At 44.3% G+C, this 24108-nt stretch overlaps 1 protein-coding gene across 1 annotated transcript in view; it reads left to right on the top strand.

Annotated features, from left to right (window-relative positions):
* LOC144820239 (melanopsin-like) overlaps positions 1 to 24108 on the top strand; it is a 992733-nt gene that overhangs the window by 749317 nt on the left and 219308 nt on the right. The window contains exon 7 of the mRNA XM_078677835.1: positions 3326 to 3500. Coding sequence (XP_078533961.1) covers positions 3326 to 3500 — 175 coding nt within the window. The remainder of the gene's footprint in view (positions 1 to 3325; positions 3501 to 24108) is intronic.

The raw sequence follows: 24108 nt of genomic DNA, 5'->3' as shown, positions 1-24108 counted from the left end.
CAAAGAGAGAATGCAAAAAGACAAAAAGACTGATTGAAGAGATGTAAGGAGGCGGAGATGCAGGAACGGACGTGTGAGAGAAATCTTTTAGTTCTCTCTCTCTCTCTCTCTCTCTCTCCGTCACGAGACATGGAGCAAAGGACAATCAAAGTTGTTTTTACAAGAAAGGGGGAGATGTCGTGCCCAGGTGGCACTAGGACCCTGCAAGGCGAGGGTCAGGGACGAGGGACACCGGACACCACATCCGGTCAGGGGAGGGATCAGGGGACACACACAAGGACCGGACCTCAGGGCGAGAGGTCGCAGGGCAAGGGGCGATACGTGACTGACCATGATGTATATACAATAAAGGTTACCTGATAATACCACGACGTCTGGCGTGTGCTCTGGGGGTCCAGGGAACACGACAGTTACGTTTATATCATTCAGTGAGTAATTCTGTCATTTATACTCCACTGTTGCTATGAAATCACATCTTTTGTAGTTAAATCATAATGCAAGGAGCAATGTAGTTGAACAAGTTTAAAATACTAATTCACCTTAGCTTGCATTGTGTACTGTTTTTCATTGCCATTCGAAGCACAATATCTGCTTTCTCATAAATGCATGAATAACTGTGTTTGTTTTTAACTGATAGCAAATAACACTTAACCAGCGGCTGCTCCTCCGCTATGGCAGAGGAGCGTCGGCCCCTCCCCCCTGGTGTTGGATAGTAAATTAAACGTATTCCCTATCCTAGAGCGCCCCCCAGCGCAATGCGTTGTAATGGTTTGCGTTGTAATGACCGCGTTGTAATGGTAGTGCGTTGTAAAAGTTTTGTTGTAAGTGATGTTTACCACAAACATGCCATGCGCAGACAGGAAAGATGATGAAAGGAAAACAGAAAAAATGTGATGCTGTGAGGTGCCCAGGGCCAGACTGGCCATAGCGGGTGTTTCCCTGGTGGGCCGCCTGGGTGGGGCCGGTTTTGCACCCCTGGGGGTGGGGCATTTTTGTTACCAGGGGGTCAGTTTTTATCGCCCCCCCCCCCCCCCCCCGCACGGCTGATCCGACTCAATTGCCAGGGCCGGTTTGTGTTCCCAGTCCGGCCCTGGAGGCGTCACAAGACATTTTGTTGCACTGAGCTGCGTAATTTTGAAAGCACAGGGTTGCATCGGTTGCGTCGTATTAACAACAATACAACTCATCCGTGTGCTATCCCCTGCGCTTCCGCACAATTGGCTGCCATGAGCCAGCGCAGGCACCCTTGCATCATGCTGGAAGGGTGCTTGCATTGAGGGGATGATTGTTTTTGTGGCGGAAGGGACACCTTCCTGCACAAAAACAATAATTTAATGGCATTTTCCTCTTTCCATGCATGCTGTAGAATGTAGCATGCATGGAAAAAGTAAACCGTGAGGAGAAATGAAAGTATTTCTCCTTGTTGCATCACTCCTGCGCCTCCTCTGGGGAGGCGTAGGATTCTGATGCATTACCGATTTACAAAACATTGTAAATCTAGAAATTTGTCAGGTTCCATGGATGTTGCGTGAGAACACCCACATCAGCACCCATTTAGTGTCCCTTTCACACAGAGTCATGAGTGAAATGGACCCATATATACAATGCCAATGGACTTGTAAAGAGGCCAACTGTGTTTTTTTTTAACTGATAGCAAATAACACTTAACCAGCGGCTGCTCCTCCGCTATGGCAGAGGAGCGTCGGCCCCTCCCCCCTGCCAGCAGCTTAAAAACTTGAAAAATAAAACGTGCTTATTATTGTTTTATATTTCCTTCCCGGGCCAAGCCTTTTGGGGGAACAGCTATCAGGGTAACAGTGACGAGGGGGAGGGGTGGGCACTGTTGTCTGTGCGCATGTTGGTTTGGCCAGCCATCTCAGAACGGTCAAACTGACATGGACACTGAGCTGTCTGAAACCCGAACTGTGTTGCCGGGTTAGGAGACACAAGGCAAAGGCTATCAGTGTCTTTCGAGGTGCAATTTGAGGGTGCGAAGTCCTATCCTTATGCTGCTCTAATGCCACCAGGAGCATGAGAGCAGCGCCTGGATTGGTCGCAAGGGAATCTGGGAGCCTGTGCCTGGGGTGGAGAGGACCAGAAGAGCGTGATGCGGCAGGCGGCATGTACATTCTTTTTTATTATTTTTAACATTTTTCGTCCGTCACCCCTATGTCCCCGTTCCCTGCCTCATCACTTCCCTGACACCAGCTGCTCATGCACTTAACATTCCTTTTAAAAAACGGGAACATACGTTCATTCTGTAGTGCATTTATAGTTTCTTTTGTGCTGGAAATACTGCAAGTTCATGTTATGAACGTAATCAATGCACACAATGAATTGCTATCTGAAAGGCATTGAGGCACCAATCTATTGTCGGAAAAAATTCTATCACGGAAACATTTTTTACTAAGTCACGAGCTGCCATGTAGAGAATCACATTTATACAGAGTTCAATCATGTTCTTTTTAAGATGCTGGGCCGCTTTCATAAAAACCTTGGAAATCCTCACAATAGTACACTCAATTATGCTCAGAAATGTACGACTGGTAACCAGTTCATAAGGCGCGAGGCAAAGGCCTGGAAAACCAGCCATGTTAACTGTTTCCTTGGCACATGCCAGCTCGCTCTAACACTGACTGGACGCATTGGAAAAAATCCACCGGAACAAGGTGAGGATTTCGTTGAAATTTCTCAATCACTTTATTTTCTTTCTCATGTAGAAAACAATTATCCTTATGAAAATAATCCTCCTATCCCCTCTGCAAAAAATGGGAGTGGGATGTTGCATTGACGTAAACCGGGCCACATAGGTGTACATTTGGATGTGCAGACAACCAGCAACTTACCCAAAACCAAATCAGACTCTGCTCGGCGAGAGAAGCACTTTGAAACTCACATCACTACTGGGATAGACTGCAAAGCGGTTCTAATGGCAAACTGTGTATTATGCAAGTGCTAATTAACAATAACATTTTGTGAAAATGGCATCACAAACGTTTATGAATGGTCTAAAACATATGACTTTGTGGGTGTTCACACCATTATCACTACCAACACCTTGTAGTGCAAAAGTGCCACCAATAGGCACAAATAGCTGATATTTTTAAATATTGATTACTGCATTCCATTTTGAGTTTGCATACTATCTCGAAAACCCACAATCCTGAAATATGCTGCTCTTTATGATTTACTCACTGTGGAATGCATAAAGCTAACTAAAGAGTGACTGATCAAGGAGACAACTTTTTAGTACGCTTTTATACCATAGTGTTTGCGCATTTATTTTCCCTCAGGATTCACTAAGAATATTTTCTCTCCTACTCAGGAAAACCATTCATGATGCTGTACCCTGCCTTCGATTCCTGATCAGAATATCAAAAAAAGATTATTTGTCATGTTCAAATGCGGATTCTTCAGTCCGGGGTTCTATCTCAAGTCGTCTTTCGTTAGCCTCGAGGACTAAAAGCCATTGTATTTCATCAGTATCCACAAGAGAAACAGTGAGTATGGTCTGAAAACTCCCAGTTGAATGGTCAAGTACTGCATAGGCGCTTGGATGGGGTTGTACTTGGAGGTATTTCTAGGCTAAAGTTAGATTTATATGCAGTTTGTGAAAATGGTCTCTCCTATAATGCACAGTGGTGATTAAAAATGAAAGTACACCCTCCTAAGATTCCACGGTTTTTACATAGAATATTTACTTGCCCTTCATCTAGTCCTAATCATCTGATGCAAGTTGATTGCTTCTGCACCTGTGTAATTTGAAATCCACACTGACAACAAACATGCCATGCACAGACAGGAAAGATGATGAAAGGAAAACAGAAGCCCCGTTGAAATCACATTTCTAAAGTCGCTGGGCCTCTTTCACAAAAAAGGGATGCAGTGAGTGCCCAGGGCCAGAGTGGCCATAGCGGGTGTTTCCCTGGTGAGCCACCTGGGTGGGGGCCGGTTTTGCACCCCTGGGGGTGGGGCATTTTTGTTACCAGGGGGTCAGTTTTTATCGGCCCCCTGTAACAAAAGCAGCTGCAGTGTTTTACACGCGCACCACCAGCATCCCCCCCCCCCACACGGCTGATCAGACTCAATTGCCAGGGCCGGTTTGTGTTCCCAGTTTGGCCCTGGAGGCGCCACAAGACATTTTGTTGCACTGAGCTGCATAAATTTAAAAGCACAGGGTTGCGTCGTATTAACAACAATACAACTCATCCGTGTGCTATCCCCTGCGCTTCCGCACAATTGGCTGCCACGAGCCAGCCCAGGCACCCTTGCATCATGCTGCAAGGGTGCTTGCATTGAGGGGATGATTGTTTTTGTGACGGAAGGGACACCTTCCTGCACAAAAACAATAATTTAATGGCATTTTCCTCTTTCCATGCATGCTGTAGAATGTAGAACGCATGGAAAAAGGAAACCGTGAGGAGAAATGAAAGTATTTCTCCTTGTTGCATCACTCCTGCGCCTCCTCTGGGGAGGCGTAGGATTCTGATGCATTACCGCTTTACAAAACATTGCAAATCTAGAAATTTGTCAGGTTCCATGGAGGTTGCGTGAGAACACCCACATCAGCACCCATTCAGTGTCCCTTTCACTCAGAGTCATGCGTGAAAGGGACCCATATTTACAAGGCCAATGGACTTGTAAAGAGGCCTCCGGTGCGTAATACGCAGGCAACTCATCATATCAGCCAAAGCCAAGTACTACAATAACTCCATGAGTGAAGTCGGCAACAGAAGCAAATTTCTCTTCAAGACTATTCAGAATTGCATCAATTCCCTACTTGATCCTCTAATCCAACACTCAACAAAAAAGGGTAAAGACATCTACTTTTCTTTCCGTTAAGCAATACAAAACATCCAATATCACAACATTATGCCTCGTTCTCCTCTAATACCCTTCCCTCCACACTGCATCCCTCCATAATTATCCTTCAAACCCCATATCCCCACATCGCTCACAGCCTCTCGCTATGGAAATGATGTGTTTCCCTATTTGTTCATTAAACCTATCTCAGAGTAATTTCTCCCACCCACTCAACATCATCAACTCCTCACTCGCTCAAGGCATTGTTCTAAAAGCTGTCAAGACAGTGCAGTACCACTCCTTCCTGAGGAAGCGCACTCTAGAAGCATGGGTACTGGCAAACATTTTCCCAGGGGCCAAAACGTTTGGTCTGTGATGTACCTGAGGGCCGGCCAGCAGGGTGGCAGTCAGGCATGGGGATTTGGGGGTATTAGTGGTAAAATGGGTGCAGGTGAAGCGAAGGATACACATCTGGTGGCTGAATTGAACAATGTTAAACCAGAAAAACTGGGATTAATCCCGGCTTCCCCTTCTTTATCATATTGTGTGATCCCAGGCAAATGTTTAATTTCATTTCCTCTCCTTTTTCTTCCTAATCACATATACAGGGAGCTCGAAAAGCATGATGCAAGGGTGTGTGCTGTACAAAAAATTATCCTGTGTAATTTAATAAACTATAATGTTGTTCATGTAAAATAGAACCCACCCAAAGAGTGCACATAACAACTGAAATGCCTCTTTAGTTCACTTTTGGTGTTGTCGTCAGAGTAGAGGGAAGAGTTAATGTTTCTAAATTCATGTTTGAAAACCATAATTTTTAGATCAATACTTCTGGAAGCACTGATAAAATCAATTAACTAAGTGAAAAGGTTTGGAATGTTAATTACATACACTTTTTGAATTTTTAAGAAGCTTTCATATTTTTACCCTTTGCTGCAAGATGTCTTTAAAAATGAAGGTGTTTTAAAATTAAGCGCAGGCCTAGTTACTTTCTATCTTTAACACCAATTAACCTTGAAATAAATAATTGCCTGTCTATTGAGCATCTTTTTATTCTTAGTGCTGAGTCAGTAAACAGCAGCCTAGTGCTCCTGCTGACCAGGGGATCGCATGTACAGGTCAAGGAGGGCGCATGCGGCCTCCGGACCGTACTTTGATTATCAATGCTCTAGACTGAAGATCTTGCCCTTGACTCACCTAGCCTTAGTCAGCAAGTTCATCAAAAAAGCAGTCTACGCACAACTCCAACACTAAACCAACCCCAGCCATCTTCTGCATGGCTACTAATCCAGCTTCTGATCATGCAACAGCATAGAAACAGCTATCTTACTGGTAGAAATCGAATTGATGGTTGAGGAGGTATGCACCCAGGCCAGCAGGAACCACCACTCTATTCTGGATAAGCTAGATACACAATAAGATAAACTGTCCTCACCCTCTGGTAGCCTGGTACAGAGCAGTCAGGCTGTGTAAAGTATTTTGCAACAAACAAACACAGTAACACAATGAATACTTCACAAAAAGACCACACATATTTAGAAAAATAAAGAATATTTATCTGAGTAAACAAGAAAACAACAAAAATCCACAGTGGAAGTCAAGATATGTATTTTGATAGATTAAATGCAAAAACAGTGCTTAGAAGTCAATAGAGCTGAAAGGGTAGGTTAGGTTGTACCTGATTAAAGTAAATCCAAAGTTCAGGCCAACCGCGATCAACAGCAGGCTGGCTATAGGACCCAGACAGGTCCCGTTGAAGAAATACCTTGGCTGAAGCAAGTTTGGATGTTAAGTGCCTACTGCGTCATTGTCTAGCCCTGCAAAGGGTGTTCAGCATCATCGTCGAGCTTTGTTGAAGTGAATGCATTGTATCGTTACAGAGCTGTGAATGCTTTGACATCGAGACACGCCGGCTGTGGATCCGATGTCATCATGCAGCCTCTGCATTGGTGTTGAAGGGCAATGCAGCAGAATGTCTCACGCACTTGGGGCGATGTGTCTTGTTTTGTGGAAAACAGCTGCAGAACTCACTTCTGAGGCCCAGAACTTGGAGGGGGCCCCTATGGCAAGGGTAGCCCTCACAGAAGGCAGACCCAGCAGCACTGGAAGAATTGCAGAAAGTCTTTTGTGTCCTGAGACTCCAGAAAATAGGAGGCAAGTCAGCATGCCCTTAGCGAACACAACTCGGGAAGGCAGACTCCAGCTCTCCTTCCAGCAGAGTCAGGGTGCAGCAGTCAGCAAGTAGAAATCAGTCCTTCTAAAAAGCAGTCCAGTTTATTCATTTAAGCAGCACAGCAGTCCTTCTGACAGAGGTTCAGCTCAAGATCCAGAAGTGTCTGATTTTAGGGTATCAAAGACCTAGTACTTATACCCAAAAGTGCTTTTGATATAGGGGCTGCCTTCAAAGGAGCTCTCTGAAGTGTGCAAGGATCCCTTTCAACCCAGGCCTGTCTGCAAGGCTACCCGTGGAGGGTAATCACTCATTTGTGTATGGACAAGTCCCTACCTATTGAAGTTTAAGTGTCAGTCCCTCTCATTCTTCTCTGCTCAGGAAGACTCATCAGAATGTAGATGAATGCAGATATGTGCTCAGAAAGCGGTTGGGCCTCACCTTCCAGTGTTTGTTGCTGTCTGGAGGGAATGCACAAAGTGTAGCTGTCACCCTACCCAGACATGTATTTGAGGCAGGCTGTCAAGCCTAAAAAGCAGTAGGTACACAGAAATGTCGACTTTCCAGAATTCTAATATAACGATTGTGGACTGTGCACACCTTATTGATTGATGATCAGATGTAAACTAAGAAATTGATCAGTGTGATGTGCCTGAAGGTGTGTACCAGTTCACACCGTGTAATTAATTAAAGATGGGGCCAGCCTGCCAATCTGCCTGCCGTGTTCAAGCACGCACAACTATATATGATATACAATAGTTCAAACAGTGTTTTACATAAACATTTAAATAATATTCATACAGAGACTTCTTGATTCTTCAAATATTCTATTTATAAAACAAGAAGTATCAATAGTAACAGCAAATGTTGCTCATTCAATATACTTCATTTGCATGTATATAACAAATACAAAAAAATACATTCTTAAAGAATCTTTGGACATGCCAACATAGATGATCTAAGCCCAATGCATTTCGGGACTAGAGTGTCCCTTCTTCAGGGGAATCCCTTTCAGAAAAAAATAACCAAACCATGAATCATTAGATGCATACAACTGCGAGTCTTCCTGCACCATTTCCCATGTGGAAAAGTGAATCGTCTAACGACTTCAAACCGATGACATATTGTAAAAACCCCATTAGGATGCCAGGTCCCATTACAGGGTCCATTGGCCAAAGAAGGGGGTAAACCGGCTGGGGTCACATAAATCACACACCGGCAAATAAAGGAAAGAAAAGAGGTACAAAAACTGGTACTGTCACGGGAGAACCCTTATTACAGCAGGAACTGGGAGGGCCTCTGGACCATGACCATTTCTTGCATCCTTCCGTGAGAACAATCGTGGGTGACCTTAACAGACACGCTTGGAACCTCTTTTTGTAATGCTCTGGGAAGAACTAATCAAATGAATTAAGACCATGGTATAGCGCCCAAACCCGCAGTAGAAGATGGGGTACCTGTCTCTTCTAACCTTAGGGTTCTTGTTTGGAGTGTGGCTGGGATTTTAAAGCTGCAATCTGATCCAAATTGGTGTCGTTTTGTGGACACCTTTGATGTAATCTTGTTTCAGGAAACCTGGAGTTTGACCACTCCTTTCAGAAGTAGGTTTTCTGCCTACCTTATTGAAGCTAGCAGGAAAGAGCAGGGTAAACTCTCAGGGGGCTTAGCAGCATGGATAAAAAATGCACTGGGGCCCAAAGTTAAGCTTCTGTGTGTTGACTCGCAGGACATTTTGGCCCTCGAGCTGCCCCTGTTTAGTGGCTGGAAGGTCTGAATCTTTAATGTCTACAATAGGGTGGAACGTGCCCTGGAGGAAACTAACATGATCCATATACTGGACCATGCTCTAACTAAATGTAGTGTCCCAGCAGTGGTGGCAGGCAATTTTAATTGTACTTTTAAATCCCTTGCTTCTGCCCCCCCCCCCACCCCTCACCCCTCAGATCCAACTGAGGACTGGGTCCGAGAGTGGTCAAGCCCAACCCTAGCTCTACCAAAAGTAAGGTGGACGAAGAGAGGAGGCCAGGTACTTGCCCTTACCCTACAGCACAATTTAAGAGCAACAAATGGGAGAACTAGGTCAGACCCTAACGGGGAACCCACTTTCAATAGACCCGGTCACACCAGAAGAATAGATTATTGCTTAATCACCTTCAATCTTTGGCGCTTAGTGGACGAGATGGTAGTGGTGAAAAGATCAGAGAGTGACCACAATGCCCTAGCTCTTGTTTCTACAAAACTTGGCCTCCCTAAGACAATCAACCTCGGGTGCCCGGACTTAGGTGTGCTCTCGGTCACAAACAACCAAAGAGCTGTTAAGTGGGGCTGGGTGGAGGAGCATCCGGCAGCTTTAGAAGCAGTTAAGGAAAAAGCAAGGCAGTTGATCAAAGAGCTGGTCAAGCTACCTACCAAGGATGCAGTGAAAAGTCTGGGGCCCGGCCGCAAGCTGTTTTTTAGTGAGATAAGGGACACACTTAGTCGGCCATCCACAGTGCCGGGGAAGGGGAGACATTGTAATGACCCTCTGTTAGACACTAAGAGTCCCCGGTATAATCAGGAGTGCAGGAAGGCAAAGGGTGCACTTATCAGCATTAGTGTAGGGTATGTGCGGGGATAGCATCCTGCAGAGTTAAGTACAAAACTGCCATCGGCAGAGCTACAAAGGTTTGGGAAGGTTCTCTTTGGGCTTCCTTACATACTGCATTGAGGGATAAAGACCTCAAGGCCTACTGGAGACAGCCAACATACTGGCTAAAGGGGGCAAAGCAAAGCCTGGAATAAATTGTCAAGCCCGATGAGTGGGTTGCCTATCTTAGCCCGCTTTATGGTAACGGAACAAACAAAGGCAATGAGACTAGTGAGATGAGGACCGAGTCCCTGGGAGGAGAAGGTGAAACTTTGGTCTTGTCTATAGAAGAAACCCAAACAGCAGTTTCATCTTGTGTGCCAGCAAGAGCCCCGGGTCCAGGCAGAATACTAAATGACCAGTACAGAGAAGACAAAATGCTCTGGGGTTCATACATAAACCTGGTAATGAATCTTATTCTGTCTGGTGACCCTATTCCCTCCTCATGGCAGATTGCCGATATAGTGCGATCTACAAGATAAGAGATAGATCCAAACCCATGAGCTACAGGCCAATAAGCCTTATAGACTCCCTTTAAAAGATTTTCTTTAAACAGGTTCTAGAAAGGATGCAGCACTGGATGACGGAGGTCCAAATCCTGAGTGATTTCCAGGCACGGTTTCGTACTAAAATTAGTACCCTAGACCAGGCTATCCGCCATCTACTGGAAGGAAGTAGTCGACAAGGGGGGCAAACTATATGTGGCTTTTGTAGATTTGTGTACTGCATTCGACTTAGTCCCCTGAGCAAGGCTGTGGAGGGTCCTAAACGAGATGGGCCTCCTTACTAATCTTTTAAACCTTTTAATTAGACTCCACTCATCTAACACAGCACATTTTAGGTGGGGCACCAGCAAACAAGTAACAGAAACCTTCCCTGTCAAACGTGGTGTGAGGCAGGGTTGTGTGTTGGCGCCCACCGTTTTTACTCTTTTTATCAACTGAGTTGTTGATTATGTAGACAGGGATGGCTGTGATGATCCCAAAATTGGTGTTAGAAGAGTACCTGCACTGTTGTTTGCTGATGACACGCTTCTGATATCCAAATCGCCGCAGGGACTCCAACAACTCCTGAATGATTTTATAAGGTTTTAGGAAGATAGGGTTTTGATTTTAAATGAGACAAAAACCAAGTTTATGCTTTCTAATAGAGGGAAACAGAAATCAACAACTAGATCTATGTGGGCTGGTAGCACCGGGCTGAAGCCAGTAGACGTATTTGACTACCTGGGCATTCGTTTGACTCCATCGATCAATTGGGGGGCACATATGGAAAAAGCAAAGTTACAATTAATTTACCAATGTGCACACATTAGCAAAACAGATAGGAAGATGGTATCTCGTCAAATTGCCCCACCCCTCGAAATCTACAACACCAAGGTTTTGGGAGGAGTTCTCCATGGTGCTGAGCTATGGGGCACAGGCAATCAATCCCCGCTTTCAATTGTGGAAAACCGCTCTAAGATCGGTGGTTAATCTTCCTGTTAATTCCATTTGAAACCCTTGTACTTGGATCTTGCGTATAGGCAGCTGCAACATAAGTTGAACTGTAAACTGCTAATGTTCTGTTTTAGGCTGTGGACAGTATATGAGCTGAAAACCTATCGAGAGACTCTGAAAGATCTCCTGAAATTTCCTAAGGCATCCTCGATCAAGTGGATTATATCCTTACGCGAACTACTGGGAAAGTTGGGGATGGAGACCTATTGGACCAATCCTGATAGTATGGTGGAATTCTTGAGGGTGAAGCTGAAAGACCTGTATTGGGAAAAGACACTGGCATTGGCCCTGGCTGAACCAGTGAATAGTTTGACAAAAGACTTCCTGCTCTTCAAATCTATTCTATTGTTTGAGTCAACTATAGATGAAATCATTCCAACGTATGCACGCAACATTTTTCTACAGTTCCGTTATGAGACCCTGCCCACCAAACTATTTTGTTTTAAGTGGTGTCATAGTGCTTCTTTTGATGTATTGTGTCCTACACATAAAGCTCGCCAGAATCAATTGTCCACCTACTCTTTTTTTGCCCTTATTATTTATCCATGAGGAAAAAATTGATTTTTCCATTGTGCAGACTTGCATGAAGCACTTTATTCTTCTAGGAATTGTTGCATCTTGCTTTTTTGCACATTTATCTAATGAAACTGTTTTTATTTTATTTATTCTTAAATGCTTATATTTCTGTTTTTTATACTTGTGCTGTGTACTTTTTAGGATCCTGGTGATCTTAATAAAGTTTTTGATGATGATGATGATGGTAGAAGGGCTGGCAGGGAAAATTTCATGAATAGAGACACAACTGGTGGAACTAAACACTAAGGTTGTCGATAACCACACAAATGTTGTGCATAATTTGTCAAATATCACCCAAAGCAGACAAGGGGTGGGATCTGTGAGAAGGGAACTACATAGCACTCTACTCCCTGGCGTACCCAATCCCGATAAGGCTAGTTCTAAGAAAGATCCAGATGTCAGGTTGGCAAAAATGAACCCTAATAATTTGGGAGCATATTCTCTGTTAGAGAACCCACCCTATTTTGGGTATATTAAAACATCCATAGACAGGATTGCTAATAGATGTAGGTTACATCTACCCACTGTGGCTACTACCCTGGTACCAATACTAACAGGGGTATTCCGCTTAAAGATAAAACCACCAAATTCACTACAGAGCTTATTCGCAAAATAAAATACTGGTGTAAAAAATTGTCATATAGCGGGGCGCAAGCGTCCTCCCATATTATTATGGCCAGCCGGGTGGGATGGGTACATTGGAGAACTAAACCAGGAGAGGGTGACTGTATTATTATCAATTTTGTTCAGATTGATATACCATGGTGGCTGTTTCAAGAAGGTCTAAATCAAGGAGGTCCAGGGGTATCAAAGCATTACCACTTGGTTTTTTCAATCCCCCTATAGAGGAGAATCAGGCCAAAGACCCTAGAGATGTACCAGCAGGGGGCGGTCAGATAACAGAAAAAGAAATAGGGATGGGTTTCTGGGTCCTCTACCTTTCCTACATTCCTCCCAAGATCAGCAGAGGCAAGTGGTGGGTGGGCAGATGAAAACAGAATTGAAACTACTAATAGATAATCTCCACTGAGTCAGCTGGACACTAACGACTGACTCGCAATATCCCTCCCCCACCCAAGACAGAGAAAGGTTAACCTAAGAATCATCATCCCATGCTCTACTGAAAGGAAGGTAGATAGAACAAACAAATATCCAAAGGTCAATAGCTGGAATATAGCGGGTTTGAGAAATAAAAGAAATGATTCTAGGTGGTTTGGTATTCTAAGGAAGTATGATGTTGTTGGCCTACAAGAGACCTGGGAAACGGAGAAGACTCTCTGGGTGGATGGATACACAACCAACTCTGAACCCACACAGCCTTTCCCAGCAGACAGAGCAAAGGGTGGCTTAGTAACCCTAATTTGCCTTAATATTTTAGGCACACATTGTAAACTGGATTCTGGCTCCTGTAACTATTTGGTGGTCCAAATAACACCTACAAATGCGCAGAAATTACTTATTGTTAATTTTTATAACTCCTTTGAGAGAAATTTTGTGAATGAACATTTATGTAGTTTAACATGTTTTTTAGAATCATATAGAGAGAAGCAAACTACTCTTTATTCTGTAATTATTTTAGGTGATTTTAATATACACCTGTGCACAACGAATTGCCATGTTACTGATAATCTTGGCCACGAATATTGCTATGCACCAAGGAGGGTTTCTAGGGGATATTTTGGCTGAGTTCGGCCTATCACATCCAAATATCAACAAAGCTGAGGATTGTATCCCCTCCTTTAAGGGAAGAGGCTTGAACTCCACTATTGATTATATTTTTATTACTACAGGCCTGTTACCCCAGGTTGTATCATGTGCTCCCCAATGGTCACATTTTAGTGACCATAATCCCATACATTTTATGTTGCGCGGGGGTAGCAGGGTAATCCCAAAATTGGGGGAGGCCATTACTGGTCCAAATGTAAAGTTAAAAGATCAGGGACGTAGGCTCCAATGTTGCAAGGTAGTCCCGGAACACTAACTAAACTATTTATTTGAAACCTCAGGGGAAGAGATTGAATTCTGCCTGATAGCACGAGCAAGGGGGTAGAAACCCTTACACTATTTGAAAGAATCTGTAAACAGGTGGCCAGAGCTCTCTCACAACCAATGAGGAAAATCACAGAGGGAAGAGAGAGGTGGTTCGATCTTAAATGTACTGATGCCCATCAAAAGCTACTTTTTGCTCCTAAGCAAGTATCCCAAGATAAAACTTTAACAGCTGTACTCAGGAAAACGTATATACATACTTTATGGAAAAATAAAGCAGAAACTAAAGAAGATGCCTGGGATGATCTATTCTCTGTGCATGTCATTGAGAGTAGTTCTACGTTTTGGGAGATTGTCAATAAACCTTTTTTCTCTGGTGCTAGTAACTACTCATTGGAATGTAATATACCCGAGGAGCAGTGATTTAGCCATTTTAAACATATATATGGTGATCAGGACAATGAGGCCGATCTATTTAAGTTAAACATGTCACTTTGGTCTAAAATATTATCACATCGTTAAATGTGGCTTGTCTGTCTGGTCTGCCGAGGTCTTGGTCTCAATCTACTATCATACCAGTTTTTAAGAAGGGGCAGTAAGGAGACCCACGATGTTACAGGCCCATATCGTTGATTGATTCAGCAGTTAAAGTAATAGGGAAAGTTATCAGATCCAAATTATGGGTTTTATTACATGAAATGGGAATGGACCAGAACATTGTCGATTTTTTTGTACGATTTGCATAGGGACCTTTCTGCCACTGTGAGATACTATCAAAGGGGTAACATTACATAGTCTATCTGTATTACAAGAGGAGTCAGAAAGGGATGTATTACAGCTCCCCTACTGTTTACTTTATCTATCAATAACCTAGGGGACCGGTTAATCTATGCGCTTTTATATGCAGATGATGCAGTTTTATTAGCGGGAACAGTGGTTGGGCTCCAGTGTTGCCTAAGTTCCTTTGCAGATTTTATGAGATCGATGAATGTAAGTGCTAGTTTTTCTAAATCTCACACTGATTATGGGCCCTAGACTAAAAAAACGAAAGACTTATTTATGTGAAGGAAATTATATATCAAGGGTGACCACATTCTCATTCCTAGGGGTATTGTTTCATGAAAGGGCCACACGGGCCCTGCAAAAGAAAGCAAAAAGAAAAGCTATGGCAAGAGCCACAGTAGCGGTTCTTGATTTTGCTTGTGGGTTAGGGGCCAAGCCGGTCCAAGCCATGCTAAATATTGACAGAGCAAAATATATTGCTATCTCTAACCATGGGTCTGAAATTTGGGGTTATAAGGAGGCTGAGGAAGTCCAAATAGTGGAGAATACGTTTCTTAGAAATCTGCTCTCAGTCCCAAAATCAACACCTTTCAATATCATTCATCAATAATAAGCTATTGGTTTTGTGTCAGATGTGATTGGAGTAGCCCTACTATTGAGATGGATAATGATCTAGACCAACCCAGAACTGGAGCTGAATCGTGAGATTATCTGGGATTGTTTTTTCCTGGATAGAGCAACTAGTATTTCTTGGCTAGGTTATGTTAAGAATTTAACTAAAGACATTAGAGCGCCCAAGTTATTTGATTTTCCAAACAAGCTGATGAAGGAGGACTTACTGTGGGTCAAAACACTTTTTATGTATGAACTGTAATGGATGTTTTTGTGCATAAGATTAATTTTTAACAGGAATCAGCATAAGGCTCATTTCTCATATAAAGGTGGGAATTATTTTATTTTGATACCTTTTTATTTTCTTTTAAAATATTTCTTTTATTTTTCCGTCACAAAGAAAAACCAAAATACATTGTTTCCCTCAATTCTTTCCGGCACCCCCCCCCCCCCTCTCCCCCCCACACTGACACCATTCTATGCTTTCCAATTTACTTCTACAATGAACAGTGGGATACTAATTCCAAATTAACAGGGGAAAAAAGTAAGAATAGAATATACAAAGAGAAAAGAAGAGAAAAAATAGAGAAGAAAAGACAAAGATAGACATGCCCAGAGAGAGGAAAATTACATTCCTGTCAACAGCTGATTGATCAGACAGTAGCTTAACCGCTTGCCCCATCTAACCACCTGACTATATGTTCCCAGACCGCCAGTCCCCTTTTTTTGGCCTGTTTGCCTTTTTTAGCATAGATAGCACTCTCTAATTTGCAGTTGGCCAGTAACCTGGCCTGCCATTGTGCGAAAGAGAGAGAGTTTGGATCTTTCCAATGAGCAGCCACACAAATCCTATATATGGTCATAGCAACAAATATCAGAGGGCCATTGGACAGACTAATATCGTCTAAACCCAACATGATGACTGAAGGGGTTAATTGTATATCTTGACCCAATACCATCCCCCAAAAATTTGGATTTGTTCTAAGAGTGATTTCAGGTTTGGACAGGTAGCAAACATGTGGATCTGGTCAGCTGAAAACTCAGGGCATCTGGGGCATAAGGTGCCCCTTCCGGTTCCCCATTTTGCTATTTTATTAGGCGTGATATACCGAAAAAAAACTTAATTTTGATACCTTATGGTGTATAAGAATATCCGAATGAATTGTGTATATGCTTTATTGTTGTTTTTATATAAGATTTTTAAAGCGTACGTTTATGGTTTTAATTACCCAAATTAAGTGATTATGACTGACTGACTGGCCTACACTGTCTTGCAAGAACCCTACCCCAAGTTCATTATGAGTAGGTTTTGAGGTCCCTAGTAGCCTGTTCAGAAATGTGTTCTCTACTCTCTGCAGGTCCTTATTTGTACTATACCCCCAGATACCAGCTCCTTATGTGCCCACACTGAGAGCTTTACTTTTTAACAGCATGACCATTTCTGCAATAGGCTTTTGTCCTAGCTTTCTGGCAAAACTAGAAATTGTTGCACAAGAAGCCTCTAACCCCAGCTTCCTCTGGGTAATTAATCTATCCCAGTGCAAAATTTCTTATGTTTCACCATGAGCTTCAGCTCTTGCATGGATTGGTAAAAAACATTTGAAACTGATTGTAGCCCATTTGAAGTTCATGCAATCAATACTGCGTCATCAGCATACAATAAAACAGGAACTAAACATTTTAGGGATATCACAGCTTCATGGTGTTAAAAATGGTTTCAAAGGCATTTATATAAGTTAAAAATAGAAAAAGGGCTAAAAAGCAACCTTGCTTTACACCTCATCTAACCTGAATGGGGTGAGTATACTCTCCTTGTTGGGAATATCAAACCCTTATATGGGTATCTTAATGTAAACATTTTAGAATGTGCAATAATACTGGTTCAACACCTGCCTGGCCCAGAATATTCCTTAGTTTATCCCTTTTCACTAAGTCTAAGGCACAGGAGAGGTCCATAAGCGCAGTGTGAAAGGCTACTCTCCTGACCTTGACATAAAACCTAATATAAATGTAAAGTTCAACGCTTGCTCCGTTGTTGGTAAACCTGGCAAAACCCATATAGCACTTCATTAAAGAAGAATTTATTAACCACCCAATCTTCTAGTCTTGCTAAAATTACCCTGCCAAATATTTGTGCTGAAATATCCAGCAGTAAGATCGGCCTATAATTGGGTCGGGAATCTCTGTGTCCTTTCTTAAATATGGATACTAATAGATTCCCTTCGAGTCTCTAGCGCTCCCTTCATAAAAGTCTCTATAAAAACATTTGTTACCAGGGAAGCCCAGAAGTCAAGATTAGGTCCCTTTGTGACAGTCGCTCTAAAACATTCGTTACTGGGGGGCCCAGAAATAAAGATTATGTTTGAAAAGCTCAGCTGGAACCCCCCTTGTGCTTTCCATGAGGCAGAACGTAAAATCGCTGTGTAGACTTCTTATACCGTAATGGTCTTACTAAAGTTTTAAAGGTCTGAAGTCGAAACGAAACAGTCATTTGAAGGTAAAAGCTTGTTGCCTTTATTAGTTGGGTTCAAACTATCTGTGAAATGTTTAACACATACCTTTACCATAATGTGGCATTCAATATCTGTGGTTGTCTTTCCAGAAAAAAAGGGTTGATATACTATCTCACAAAACACCCTGTGATCCCTTTGGAGGGCAGCACTTTCAAGGTCCTCCCAGGCTCTACTTCTAATTTCTGCTTTCCTTTTTTCAATTGGTTGTTTATAGCGATCTCACAGTTAAAACCGCTACCTAGTCCCGAGGCACCTTGTTGGTGATTTTTTAACATTTTTTACAGGCATTGAGCATTCATGATAAAACCAAGATTGCACATGATTAGCTGACCTAGGGTTCCTTGAAGTTACTGATGTGACCATTTACAGATATTGGCAAAACTATCACATATACCTACGGGGTCAACATCCTCCTATAGGCATCTTAAAATCTCTTATTATTAGTGTGCAAATTCCTAAAAACTATATCAGGATTGAACTCCCTTGTTTGATGCACATGCATATGTTAAAGGGCGATGAGCCCTGGTGGGAGAAGAAGATTGTAAAGCAATGAAAAGGCAAACAATAAGAGGTTAGTGGTCACTTGATAGACGCACCGCACCTCACAATTTTTCAATAGGAGGGCTTCAATAGGAGGGCTAAATGATCAGACAGGAGAATGTGATCAATTGTACTTCCTTTTCCACTCCATACAAAGGTTGGAGTTTCCACACAATAATCATTGTTTAGCTCTAAGGAAAAAAGCATGCAATTATTTCAAATTAAGCCTGTCAAGGCCTCACCATAAACTGAATGCTTAAAATGCCCAGTGTTTTCTCCACGAGCATCTAAAACTCCATAGACCCATAACCCACTGTATGTACACTTAGCAATATTAAAGTTACCTACCAAATGATGGAGACAGTTGACTGATCCCTGCTAACATAAGCAATGATGAAACATTATAGGTCCTCGATGAGCTCCACAGGTTGTGTAGAAATAAAGTTATAATAAAAACTAAAATAATATTACATACCCTAGGTAAATACAGTTTTAGAATTATTAAGTTTACTGAAGGGGTCTATCACTGAAATGAATCCTCAGAATCACACACAACAATCATGTGAAATCCCTAAAGATGGAAATACTCAACGGGTGAAGTAACCACGACTCTCATATTGCAATTTTTGTAGAGGAGCTGCTTGAGCTACACTTCCCTCCTACTTCCTTCAAACAACCCCAGTGTGTCACCACTTTCCTGTTAAAGTCACTTCCTTTGTTCTCAGGAGTGTGGTTACAATTCCCTTGTCTTTAATTCATTGATGCTGATGGCCAGTGCTTTAAATAAAAATATAGACATGCAGGTATTCACTATTTAGATTACCTGTTAGATCCTGAGAAGTGCTGGGACTCTCTTTCACATTAAAAAAGTGTAGATACTTAGGCCCCCATTAGGATCCTTGTGGAAAACGGGACCGCCCGCGAGCTGAGCGGTGGTCTTGCCTTGCATATTATGATGTGCCTGCCACAGTGGTGGGGGCATCATGAATTTATTACATTGCGGCAGGCGGTGTTTACACCAGCACCCGCCGCAATGCTATAAATGTATGGCATGCATTTGCATACACAAAGCGGCAGGCACCGCGCGGTGCCTGCCGCATTGTGTATGCAAATGCAGGGGGGACTACAGGTACCCCCATGTGCATCCCCCACCTCGCCTTCACCATGGGGGCCCACAGGGTGCCCCCAGAGTGAAGACCACCTGCCATCCCCAAAAGCCCATGCTAACATGGCTGGCGGTGTCTGATAGACACCGCCACCATATACACCCTTTACCGCCCCGGCCGCAAGGCAACTGGGGCGGAAAAGCAGCGGATGGTGTTTCCGTCTGCCGCGGTCCCCCCGCCATAGTAATATGGCAGGGGGGAAACAGGTGGTGGGCGGATTAGGATGTTGGGCGGATAGCCAGCGCCCGCATGGCGGTGGCGATCCGCCTGACATCCTAATGGGCCCCTTAGTAACCGACAGACCCTACCCATTTAAAGCACTGATGATGACTGACTAGAAGTATATGGCGACTAAAGAACTGCTTGATGTTGGTTTTCTCACACAGGATTGTGTGTATTAAAGTAACTATTGTACTATTTAATGATCCCATTACTTATGCTACATCAAAATGCACAATTTCTCCATCTGTGACATAGTACTGAAAATGGCGTCTCTGATATATGCATTGTTTGTGTCTGGTACAAGTGTTTAGATCTCTGAGGTTAGCCTAGGTTTGCAATGCCTGCCTTGACAATGTCATGGACAGTACTATTGTGTAATGTGAGGACATCAAGGTCATGAACAGTATTATTGTGTTCTCTGGAGGGCATGATGATTACAGCATTTGAACTATCCAAGAACATTGAAGCATGCATCGAAGACTCATCACTCTCAATTACACTGCTGTGTCAGTGTAAGATTTTTGCAGAAGGGTGCCATACGTGGGAGTGGTTGGAAATGTCGGTCCACATCCCAAACATGTCTTTGATGCAGGAAATTGTTATCTTGTGATGCACATGGACCTGTGTTCCCTCAAGAAGCATTTCCAGGCAAATAAGGGAATGCCCTCTGATGATAGATCTGGTGCTTTATGTGCGCCAGCGCTATCAGTCTTACAGAAGGGGATGCACAAGTGTCTGCAGCCCCTTCTGTAATACCAAAGTGCTCCGGGGGCCTGCAAAGTGAGCACAAATGCCGGTTGTGCCCCAGGACACTTCTGTAATGCAGATACAGATGTCCAATTTTATCAATGCATACCCATCCCACCAGACATTTGGCTGCCTGTCTTTATCTTCTCTGTCCATTTGGCTGACGATCTGTCTGTACAGCAATAACAGAAAAGAGTATGCAGTTCCTCGGGGTAGAGAGTAGGAGAGAGCGACATAGAGAGAGAGAGAGAGAGGGAAGAGACAAAAGAGGAAAGGGATTCCTCTTGTCGGAACTAGGGTCCTCACACACCCAGCAAGCTAGATGTCATGCTTCATCATATGGACCTGCTCCTCATCGTGTCGGCGCTGCAATACCCGATGGGCACCCATAAAGGGGCTCTTTGGCGGAGACCTTTAGTTCCTGGCCGTATGGTGCGTGTGAGGGGCCTAGTGGTGTAGATGTAAGTGAATGGAAGTGATTTTAAAACAAGTTGGATAGTCCAAAATATGACTTTATTCAGGCTGGCTATCCACCTGACTAAAAACAAACGAAGAGTGGCAGCCCGCTGACATCATGGTTCAGCTCAGCTATGCTCATCTCTGTAGCTCAACATGTTTCATGCCTCGCTAGTGCACCAGCGATGCATCAGTTCAGTAAAACCCTGGTCCAACATCAGTGCATGAGCAATGCATTAGTTCAGTAGCAAGGACTTGTGCAGCAGTGAAACCCTTGTCCAATAGCAAAACATCACTGCATCAGTGATGCATCAGTTCAATAGAAAGGCCTGGTACATCAGTGGCACTCTGGTCCAACTAAAATGCATCTGTGCATGAGCAATGCATCAGTTCAGTAGCAAGGCCTGGTACAACAGTGAAACCCTGGTCCAACAGCAACGCACCAGTGATGCAGCAGTTCAGTATCAAGGACTGGTACAGCAGTAAAACCTTGGTCCAACAGCAATGCACCAGTTCAGTATCAAGGACTGGTACAGCAGTAAAACCCTGGTCCAACATGAGTGCACCAGCGATGTGTGAGTTCAGTAAAACCCTGGTCCAACTGCAACACAACAGCGATGCGTCAGTTCACTAGTGAGGTCTGGTACAGCAGTAAAACCCTGGTCCAACATGAGTGCACCAGCAATGCAGCAGAGGTCTCGTGCAGCAGTCAAGCCCAGGTCCAGCAGCAGAAGCCCAGTGATAGCAATGACAAGATGCAGCAGCACATGTTTGCATCAGTGACGCACTGGTGCAGCATGCATTCACAAATACAGCAGCGATGCTCTGGTCCAACAGTGATGCATAGGTGTAGCACTGGTGCACAAGGACATCAGTTATGTCCCAGTTCATGCTAGCATTGCTTCAGGACCTACAGGTCCTGCAGGGATACGAAGGTTCTGCAGTAATGTGAAAGTGCAGCAACGATATGCAGATTAGTAAGAATTCACAGGTGCAGCGATGATGCTGTTCTACAGCACTAATGTCCAAGTTTAGCAGCGCAGTTCAGTTGTAGATATGGCATACAACTGCAGCAGTAACAGCCTGGTGCACATTTGCAGCTGTGATGTCCAGGTACATGAGCCATTCCCCGGAGAAGCAGCAATGTGAAGATGCAGCCATAGTGCCCAGTACACCAGTCGCACAGTGATGCAGCAGTCACGCCTTGGGCAGTAGCAATGCTTCAGTGGCGCACTGGTGCACAGGTGCTTTGGTAAAACAGTAGTACCTCAAAGATGCAGCAATTCATTGCACAGACGCAGTGCCCTGATGCACCATTGATGGCGCAGGTACTGTAGTGAAGCTTAATGCAGCAGTGGACCACAGGTAAATCAGTACTACAAAGTTGCAGGATTTACACACAGGAAGATGTGATCCCGACATGCAGTACTTCTGTCCTGGTGCAGAAGTGACACACAGGTGAACCAGTGGCGCCACGGTGCATGAAGGACATAGAGGTGAATCTTTGATGCCCTTGTGCAGCAGGAACCCTCAGTCGAAGCAGTGGTGTCCTTTTGTGGCAGTGGCACACAAGTGAAACAGTGATGCCCTGGCGCCCATTGACAGACTGATGCGAAGCAGTGACACCCTGGTGCAGCAGTGACTCACAGGTGATACAGAGATAGTCTGTGCAACAGAGACACACTGGTAAAACAGTGACACCCTGGTGCAGCAGTGACCAACAGGTGATGCAGTGTTAGTCTGTGCAACAGAGTCACACTGGTAAAACAGTGATGCCCTGGTGCAGCAGCTGGAGAAAGGTAGGAAGCAGTGACGCCCTGGTGCAGCAACGATATACAAGTGAGAAGCAGCGATGCCCTGGTGGAGCAGTGAGGCACAGGTGAAGCGGTGATGCCCTGGGCATGGCCACTCAGGTAAACAGGTGAGAAGCAGTGATTTCCTTCTGCAGAAGCAGTGTGGTTCAGCAGCAGTGTACAGTTGAGAAGGAGTGATTCTTTGGGCAGCAGTCCAGGCCTGTACAGGTGAGAAACAGTAATTCCCTAGTGCAGCAGTGGTGTACACGTGAGAAACAGTAATTCCATAGTGCAGCAGTGGTGTACAGGTGAGAAGCAGTAATTCCCTAGTTCAGCAGTGGTGAGCAGGTCAGAAACAGTAATTCCCTAGTGCAGCAGTGGTGTACAGGTGAGAAGCAGTAATTCCCTAGTTCAGCAGTGGTGTGCTGGTCAGAAACAGTAATTCCCTAGTGCAGCAGTGGCGTACAGGTGAGAAGCTGTGATGCCTTGTCGCAGCTGTGGTATTAAGGCGAGAAGGTGGTGCCCTCATGCAGCAGCAGAATACAGGTGAGAAGCAATGATTCCTTGGTGAGCAGCAGCATTCAGTTGAGAAGCAGAGATGCCCCGTTGCAGCAAAGAGACAAAGGTGAGGCAGCGATGCCCTGGGCAGCAGTAATTTACGGATGAGAAGCAGGGATGTCCTGGTGCAGCAGTGGTGTAAAAGTGAGAAGCATTGTTTCCTGGTGCAGCAGTGGTATAGAGGTGGAAAGCAGTAATGTTCTGGTGCAGCAGTGGTATACAGGTGAGAAGCAGAGATATCCTTGTGCAACTGCAGTGTAAAGGTGAGAAGCAATGAAGCCCTGGTGCAGCATCAATTTAAACGTCAGAAGCAGTGATGCCCTGATTCAGCAGCGGTGTAAAAGTAAGAAGCAGTGATGCCCTGGTGCAGCAGTGGTTCAAAGGTGAGAAGCAGTGATGCCCTGCTGCAGCGATGGTTTAATGGGGAGAAGCAGTGATGCCCTGCTGCAGCAGCGGTATATAGGTGAGAAGTAATGATACCCTGGTGCAGCAGCTGATAGGTGAGAAGTAGTGATGCCCTGGTGCAGCAGCGGTGTATAGGTTAGAAGTAGTGATGCCCTGGTGCAGCAGCGGTGTAAAGTTGAGAAGCAGTGATGCACCGGTGCAGCAGCAGCTTAAAAGTGAGAAGCTGTGATGCTCTGTTGAAGCAGTGATTTAAAGGTGAGAAGCAGTGATGCCCGGGTGCAGCAGCGGTTTAAAGGTAAGAATCAGTGATGCTGTGGTGAAGCAGCAGTTTAAAGCTGAGAAACAGTGATACCCTGATGCAGCAGTGGTTTAAAGCAGACAAATCAATGATGTCTAGGTGCAGCAGCAGTGTAAAGGTGAGAAGCAGAGATACCCCTGGAGATTCCCCGTTGAAAGCTACACGGCTTCCGATGCCAAAACAGCACTCTGCACCCGGCTGCCCCAGTGCCGCTGAGGGTGCATCTTTTGTGCTGGCCTAAACCCCCATTTGCCCTGAGCTTATGTCCAGGAGCTTTGCTCCCACAACCCAGTGGCCTGCTCGTCAGCAGCCACCAACCGGAGGCCCCCTATCCCCCATTGGATAACATTGG

This window comes from Lissotriton helveticus, chromosome 2_1, assembly GCF_964261635.1.
Source record: "Lissotriton helveticus chromosome 2_1, aLisHel1.1, whole genome shotgun sequence".
Lineage (NCBI taxonomy): Eukaryota > Metazoa > Chordata > Amphibia > Caudata > Salamandridae > Lissotriton > Lissotriton helveticus.
Note: the sequence above shows the minus strand (reverse complement) of the source record. Positions and strands in the feature narration are given on the sequence as shown.